General features: G+C 36.3%; 2 protein-coding genes across 2 annotated transcripts; both read left to right on the top strand.

Moving 5' to 3' along the window:
• Positions 1-744: 744 nt before the first annotated feature.
• LOC108378020 (cuticle protein 7-like) lies at positions 745-1,533 on the top strand (the record flags this gene model as incomplete). The annotated part of the gene is made up of 3 exons (XM_017634317.1): positions 745-768; positions 834-984; positions 1,067-1,533. Coding segments are annotated over exons 1-3 (642 nt in total), but the record flags the coding sequence as incomplete, so codon positions are not given.
• A 1-nt stretch (position 1,534) lies between these two features.
• LOC108378019 (larval cuticle protein A3A-like) lies at positions 1,535-2,694 on the top strand. Its single transcript, XM_017634316.1, has one exon. The coding sequence runs from the start codon at positions 1,535-1,537 to the stop codon at positions 2,033-2,035; it is 501 nt and encodes a 166-aa protein (XP_017489805.1). The 3' UTR covers positions 2,036-2,694.
• The last annotated feature ends 5,627 nt before the right edge of the window (positions 2,695-8,321 follow it).

Here is an 8,321-nt window from a genome sequence, read left to right as displayed (position 1 = left end):
ACAGCCAAATGGCTACGCACCAGTATATTACGGATTAGAACGGTACTCAAGGCCCTTGGATCGCTCATTGCACGATCGCACCTGCCTAAGGGTTTTTTACATGCCAGTTGTTTTGGGTTCCTGGATACAGTGAGAATGCCGGATATTGAAGAGCTGTCTAATTGGCTACATACGGTACCCTTGTAGTCATCTCCACGATGAGGGAGCGCATGGAAGTTTTTTTGCAACTTTCGGATCACTCTTGGTTACATGGCCTTACGGTCGGCTCAGCCATCGCTTTACAAATGCCTTGGCATGTAAAGTTGCGAAGTATTTTTGGCCAGTGGTTGACTAAGATTTTCTAGGGGTAAACGCCGTCTTTGAATTCTTGCAGATGTAATGATCGTACAACGGTCTTTGATAACCCGTGCGATGCGATTTAGTATCATTACGTGTCTCTACTGTCGCTGCTGTCTGCAGGACGAGGTGAAATTAGCTCAGTACTTCCTCCTTAGCGGCTTGGTTTTCACTAGAAAAAGGTTTAAACACCTCGGCTTACATTTTATTTTGAGCACCCAAACATGTTCCTAACTTCACACGTTTGTAATTTGAATAGCTAAGTGAGTCCCTCTTTGGGCTGCCACTTAACTTAAATTAACCCATCAGTAGGTAATAGCTCAAAATATTTTCGGTGCAACTGAGCTAATAACTTTTTCTCGGAACTACTATGTGTAACTATGCCTTGAGCTTTTAATTCGGAAAAAAATGCCCAAGCAGGCATATCTCTATGTTTGTCTTCCAATACTTACTTTCAACTTTAAGTAAACTTAGTATGTAACCTTCTTTATTTTCAGATACTCTTTATAACAGCAACATTTGCTTTAACCCATTGTGGTGTCATTGGCCCGTATGCCGCACATTATGGACCACACGGCGCTGGACCGCTACACTATGCACCCTATGCAGTACCTCATGCACCTCTTCCAGGGCCATATGTAGCACCAGGTAAGCTACTATTCAGTTTCATATAAAGTGGTATCTGAACGCAAAAAGCGAATACCATTTTCTTCGTTCCTTATCCGTTCAGCACCAGCACCAGCACCGGCTGCCCCTGAACCCTATGATCCAGCACCAAAATACTCTTTCGGCTATGACATTCAAGATGGCTACACTGGCGATTCAAAGAGCCAACATGAGACGCGTCATGGCGATGTGGTCAAGGGCAGCTATTCACTTGTTGATCCGGATGGCACCAAGCGCACTGTAGACTATACCGCTGATCCGCATAATGGCTTCAATGCCGTAGTGCGTAAGGAACCCATTGCTTACAAAGTCGCCCACGCCCCTGCTCCCGCTCCCATAGCACCCGCACCCATCGGCCCAGCAGTAGCCGTGAAGGCACCAGCCATTTCCTATCCAATAGCAATCGCTCCAGCCCACATTCCAGTCCCAGCACCAGCACCAGTACCAGCACCAGCACCCGCTCCCCTACCCATTGCACATGCTGGCCCACATTTTGCTGCAGCCTATCCAGCTTTGGCACATAGCTCTGCCTATGCTAGCTATCCGNCCAGCACCAAAATACTCTTTCGGCTATGACATTCAAGATGGCTACACTGGCGATTCGAAGAGCCAACATGAGACGCGTCATGGCGATGTGGTCAAGGGCAGCTATTCACTTGTTGATCCGGATGGCACCAAGCGCACTGTGGACTATACCGCTGATCCGCATAATGGCTTCAATGCCGTTGTGCGTAAGGAACCCATTGCTTACAAAGTCGCCCACGCCCCTGTTCCAGCTCCCATAGCACCCGCACCCATCGGCCCAGCAGTAGCCGTGAAGGCACCAGCCATTTCCTATCCAATAGCAATCGCTCCAGCCCACATTCCAGTCCCAGCACCAGCACCAGTCCCAGCACCAGCACCCGCTCCCCTACCCATTGCACATGCTGGCCCACATTTTGCTGCAGCCTATCCAGCTTTGGCACATAGCTCTGCCTATGCTAGCTATCCGCTCGCTGCTGATCCGCATTACGGTAACTATTATCCGCACTAAGCTCGACGAATGGCAGGCATTGAAAGCATTTTGGATATCGTCCAAGGCGACTATTTACTTTGAAATGATTTTGCTAATATTACATTACGTTATTTTTCCGCTTTGCATCTATCAGCTACCTCTTTTCTTTGATAATTCATATAAACATACATACATACTCACATATATATATATATTTGAATATATAAATATTTGTATTTTTGCATATCCGTTTAATTGCTTTTATTATGGCATGGCATTTAATTATTACTCTGGCACACACAAAAAAAAAGTAATATTAAATATTCCATATCATAATCGCAATCATAATCGCTATTAACGGTTCATTCAGTATATTACTTATAAATAAATACATATTTTTAATTTGAGTATTGATGGAAGGACGTACATTTATACGAGAATTACATACACATACAGTTATGCCTTTTACTATATATCTCTCTCTCTCTCTCTTTCTCCTTTTTGCTCTCTTATGTATTTCCAATCACAAACAAATACGATTACAATGTTAGCATAATGATTACATTATTAGAATTAGATTCGAAAGCGTGTGTGTTGTTGTTTTCTAAGCACTAAGTTTTAAGATTTTTTACGAACTTAATTTTTTATACATACATGCATACAAATATTTAAATAAAACAGGTACATTGTGTATATAATAGGAGGACAATTGCTTGGTCTTAATTTGGGTGGGATTGGGGCATTCAAAAGCCGTGGTGGTATTCGATTTTAGCTTGGAGAAAGCCTACTGATATATTTGGCTGGTAATCAAAATGAAAAAAATACTGAATATACCAAAGTAAATACAAGTGAACTCAATATAGCGACACTTAATCCTTAAAAGGTATGTATATGGTTGGTACAAGTATTTTTTCTACAGACTTAGTATACATGGGGAACTCCGCAGGGAGGGGCTCTTCACCCCTGCTGTGGATCTTGGTACTAAATGAACCGTTACAAAGCTTTAAAGTTTAAGAGAACGAAGATAGCTACCTACGCTGATGACTTGGCTATACTAATTTCCGGCAAATTCTAGCCAACAATAAGTGAGCTGATGGAATCGGCACTGGGCAGTGTTTCCAACTGTGCAAAACGAAATGGGCCAAGAGTTAACCCTTCTAAACCCGTACTTATCTTGTTCACAAGTAAACAAAAAACCGGAATTCCTTTTGCCAAAGCTGGATGGGGCTAGTCTTAAGCTTTCCTCCGAGGCGAAATATTAAGGTATTATCCTTGACACCAAACTTACGTTGAGGCACAGCGTAGAGCAAAGAGAAAGAAGGGCCCAGCAGCGTACTAAAACTGAAGGCGGTCAACGCATATTGTTCACGGTATATACACCACAGTCATCTGACAGATTTTAACCTATGGATCGCTGGTCTGGTGGAAAGCACTGGATAAAAATAGCAACCTGAGAATAAGTGGAAAGTTTCGGTGTATCAAGCGCCGTGAGAAGCGCGCCACAAGAAAGGCTGATCACGATCTTTTACCTGGAGCCAAGACAAGTATTTGTAACGGGGGAAGTCGCAAAAGGGGCCCTTAGACTAAGGTAATTAAAATTGTAGGAGCATACTAACTACGGTTCGGAAATGCAAATTAGAGAAGGGGACAACTCCCTACTGCCCCGATTTCTTTTCTGCTAAGGGGGATTGAAGAACAAATCACAATGACCTTTGATCAATCGGAACGACTGTGAGGTCTCAAGATCTCTGCACTATTGACACTAAACAAATCTGCAGTTAGGGCTCTTACCGTATCATCATAGGGCACTGTGCTATAGCACCAATGCTCCATTACTTGGCGTATACCAGCAAGTTCCCTCTGCATAAGTTGTCGGGATGAGGGTGTCCAGGAATCGATTCACCACTTATTATGCCACTGCCCAGCTCTCTACTAAAGGCGTCTCAAGCATTTGGGATAGCGGAGGTGAAAATATCGAACATCCACAGTTTCCTCAGGGATAGTAAAGGGTTTGACAGCCTTTTACTGAGATTATCGATTAACCTTAGAAGGATATGCCCCTCCTGGCACTCACAGAGGGCATTCACAATGGGCAAATCTGCCTCTGAGTGGCAATACGATTCATTTGTACCCGTCTTCCCAACCTTACCTAACCTAGAATAAAATTTTTCAGAAGAATGTCTCCACTTTCGTGCCGGGTGCAGTATAAAAAATGAGGATTGGAAGAGTTCTATCAGTTTATTGGAATGGCTAAGAGCTGAAGGTTTGCAAACCATTTATCCAAACGTGGAAATCTAGTCCTGCCAGCAACAGGTATGATGTCAGTAAAAGCATATATAGGTGGCAACTTTGATCTGACTTAATGGCGCAGTTGACCTGATTAAAATTGTACCCTGACAGATGGCAGTAATGCGCATTGACGAGCCGCGAGGTTATGGGTTCCAGCCCGACAGCCAGTAGAATTTTCATTTTATATTTTAAAATTTATTCAATTATTGATTTTATTATTTTTTAAATGTTATTTTAGTTGTAGACTTTTTAACAAAATTAAACTCCAAAAATTTTAACTATCTAATATTAAAAAGTAAATAACATGAAATAATACTGAAAGTAAAAAAAGTAGATAAAACAAAATTAATAGATAAATCGGCCTGGTTCAGGGGATGGTGTATTCTCATTCCCAAGACAGTAGGTTTTACATACTCGGGTGTTATTTTAACAATGTAGATATTCTTGTTAAGTTCAGTGAACTTCAGTAAGTGTGAAATTTTTACTCATTTATTTTATGTTTTAATTGTGATTCAAAATACATACTTCGAACATATCGCCATTTGCTTTGTGATGCAGAAATATCCCCAATATTTAAATAGTAATATTTAAGTGCCAACAATAAATCATGACTTATCGCCGTTCTTGGAGACATTAATTGATACATAATGCTTGTAATACAATATCGGCGAACGGCACACATCGCCGAATCGTGCGATGCTGTCGTTCACCGTTTGCCTAGCTATTTCGCCTACTTAAACAGAATTAGAGCGGTAGCGAAAACAGCTGATACCATTTGGTCACCTGTATAATTTGGGTGACCATATTTAGAAAAAATATACCTTTTTTAGAAATGACGAAATGATAACAAATATAAATGTAAAACAAAGAGAGATTAGTTTAAATTATTTTATTTCAAGCCAGATTTAACGAATACAAAACTATATGTTTCAAGCAACCAAAATAATTCATGTTTATTTTGTTTTCTCTAAGACTTTGAAAGCAAAAAAGANATAAATCTATCGCCATGAAACGCCCCCGAGCGAACTTCGCATTCGCTTTTCCAGTGTTCAATTTCATATACTTGTGGGTGTTCTAATTTTGACAGCGCGAATTTCGCTGTGGTGAGCTCGCCGTTCGCCGGCATTGCATTTCAGCTATAAATCGTATAAAATTTTTTAAAAGAATTGAATTCGAAGTTTCTAGAATTTTAGTATTAGCATTTTCGACCAAATTGACTATGGTATATCTTATTCTATTGATTCCAAGTCGTTCCTTGTTTCGACAAAGTTTTTAGTCCATATTGAATTACACTGGAACTCAATCAGCAGCATTTCAAAATTTTCGATTTCTAACCAATCGAATTTAGACAAGTTCAGTTTATCAAGTGAAGTCACATCAGAATAGATAATAAATTTGAGTTGACAGAATTTATTACCAAAGAAAATTCTTCGGTGCCTCTTGCTCCGACGGGGATTTCAAATTCTAAACTAAGAATTTTTACTTTACGAACCATTTTTGCTTTTCAACGCTTGCAGCTTTTGTATTTTCTAGTAAATAATAAGCAACTGACATTGCTTCGTAGGAGTGCAGGCATATCAGCCACTAAAAGTACTTACTTTGTTCCGTTTAAAAACATCAAAAATATATAAATTTTCAATATTTAATTTAACGTCTTTTTTTATTTCGTTAGTATTTATGTATGTATTTTGTTTTATTGTATTAACGTACATATATGTAAGTGTATGATTCTACATAGTCTCCTTGCCATAGCTAGTATGTTAGTATGTATGTATGTGTGTATGTAGATTTATAACCATTATCAGTTGAAGACAGTTTTGAACGACACATTTTCGTTTATCTAATTACATAAGTATGTATTTAATTATGTATTTGTATATGTACTAATTTCTTGCTATCATATGATATATTTATATATGTAATGTGAATATGTTAAGCTAGGTATTTATATGTATGTATGTATGTATGTATGTATGTATGTATATATAAATATCTAGTATAATAATATATCGCGTTATGAATGTATGTATAATTTTATAAATGTATATGCTCTAGTGTATAATATAATTTTGATAATATTTAATTAATAATGATTTTTAATATTTTTTTTAGATATTTTTTTAATACATACTCCTATATTATGTAATGGTATGTTTTGACTCTAATATGTTAGGTTATGTACTCGCAAATTGTATGCACGTTTATTAGATTTGTGAAAATATTTCCAAAAAAAAAAAGAAATGAGTAGAACTCCAAAAACTTTTCCAAGGGATGAATGAATTGCTTTTTCAATTTTTGAGTTTCCAATATTTTGGCTTATTACCGACATTTCTCGTTTTGTAGCATACAAATACATGTACATATGTAGATAGCGTGGAAATGTGTGCGTGACAGTGGAGTCGCGAAATTGTAAATTAATTGATTCTAAAATTGATAAATATGTAGTATTTTTCAAATAAATGATTTTTTCTTTCTTATACTGCATGCGATAAGGTTTTCCAGCATTTGCTGTTCATATGTATGTATGTATATGTGTATATGTATTTTTGCACTGTTATCATATGTATGTATGTTTGTATGGTGTTATCTGTATGTACGTGTTTTCCTTGTTGTTGTTGTTTTTTAATTTTTTGTTTGTTTGTTTATCGTCGTTTAATTTGTAATTTGTTTTGGTATCAAAAGATAGGTACAATTTATAATGTTCATACATATATAGTACATATTTATAGTTCAAGTAGATATACATATTAGCTATTTGTATGCATAAATTTACATACATACGTTTGCTTTTCAAAATATTCCTACTTAAGTGCATAAATGTATTTTCAACAAATATTTTTAGAAAATCAATCTATAGTTTAGGTGTAAGTGAAATTAGAATTTTGCATTTTTAAATGCGTAGACACACACATACATATGTACATAGGCATGCATAGTGATTGGTTATATAAAGCTTTTTATCTTTTGCTAAGATTATTCACTCGCACTCCATATTTGAGTTCGTTTGTTGGAAAACACATCCACAGACATGGGTGTATGTATGTAGGTAGCTTTACTTTGTGATTGGCAGCATTTTTCCAATTTATGTTTAAATTTTGTAATTCAACTTAATTTTTCTCGCCTTTTTTTCTCGAGTTATTAAACTTATTTTTAACTAATTTCATACACACAATAAATATAGAGCTGTCTAGCAATCAAGTTCGCTGTATAGCCAATATCTACTTACTTAGTATTTCATAGAAATCACTAATTAAATGCGCTACATACTTACAGTTATACATTATTAGGTAGGCAATATAGATATTTACCGACATTATTTACTTATTTAAGTACATTATTTACGTAGGAAATTTAACTAAGGGACAGTGCGGATAGAGGCAACTCCTTGAAATACACAGTTATTTTCAAGTTCTGATCTGCTTTCAAAATTTTTCAAAAAAAATTTTCATCAACTTTCATATAAGTTATACTTATGTATATGTATGTATGTTTAGGATTTACTGATTTAGCTATTTACTATGGTCCTTTATGTATGTATAGTCTTTCTATGTATCATAACAAACATACAAATATGAGTTGACTTTTTTTTACGAATATAATTTATACTAATATGATTTCGATTTAGTGTTTATCAATTTTTCCTCTTCGTTCACAATTGAGTGGTTTTAATTTTCATTGCATTTAGAATTTTGTATATCTGATATGACTAATATATTATTTTTAATATTATTTTTTTGAATCCAAAATTAACATCGTCACCTGAAATGCAAAAAGACGTAACAACATCGTAGCTGAATTGGAAAAACTTTTGACTTAAAACTTCTATTTTTTTTATTAAATGATGTGGAAGTTGTAATTCGATATGATTCATCATATCAATCAAACACTGAATTTTTAATTATTTATTATTTAGTTACAAGTTTTTGACTTTCAGCGACGATGTTTGTTACGTCTGTTTGCATTTCAGGTGACGACATACTTGTAGTTATTGCATGCTGGTAAAAGACTTTTTAAAGATTTTGGATATTTACTTACA

Source organism: Rhagoletis zephyria, unplaced genomic scaffold (genome assembly GCF_001687245.7).
Source record: "Rhagoletis zephyria isolate East Lansing unplaced genomic scaffold, Rhagoletis_zephyria_1.1 Rzeph_scaffold_13177, whole genome shotgun sequence".
Taxonomy (NCBI): domain Eukaryota; kingdom Metazoa; phylum Arthropoda; class Insecta; order Diptera; family Tephritidae; genus Rhagoletis; species Rhagoletis zephyria.
The sequence above is the reverse complement of the archived record's forward strand: the minus strand, read 5'-3'. Positions and strand labels throughout refer to the sequence as shown.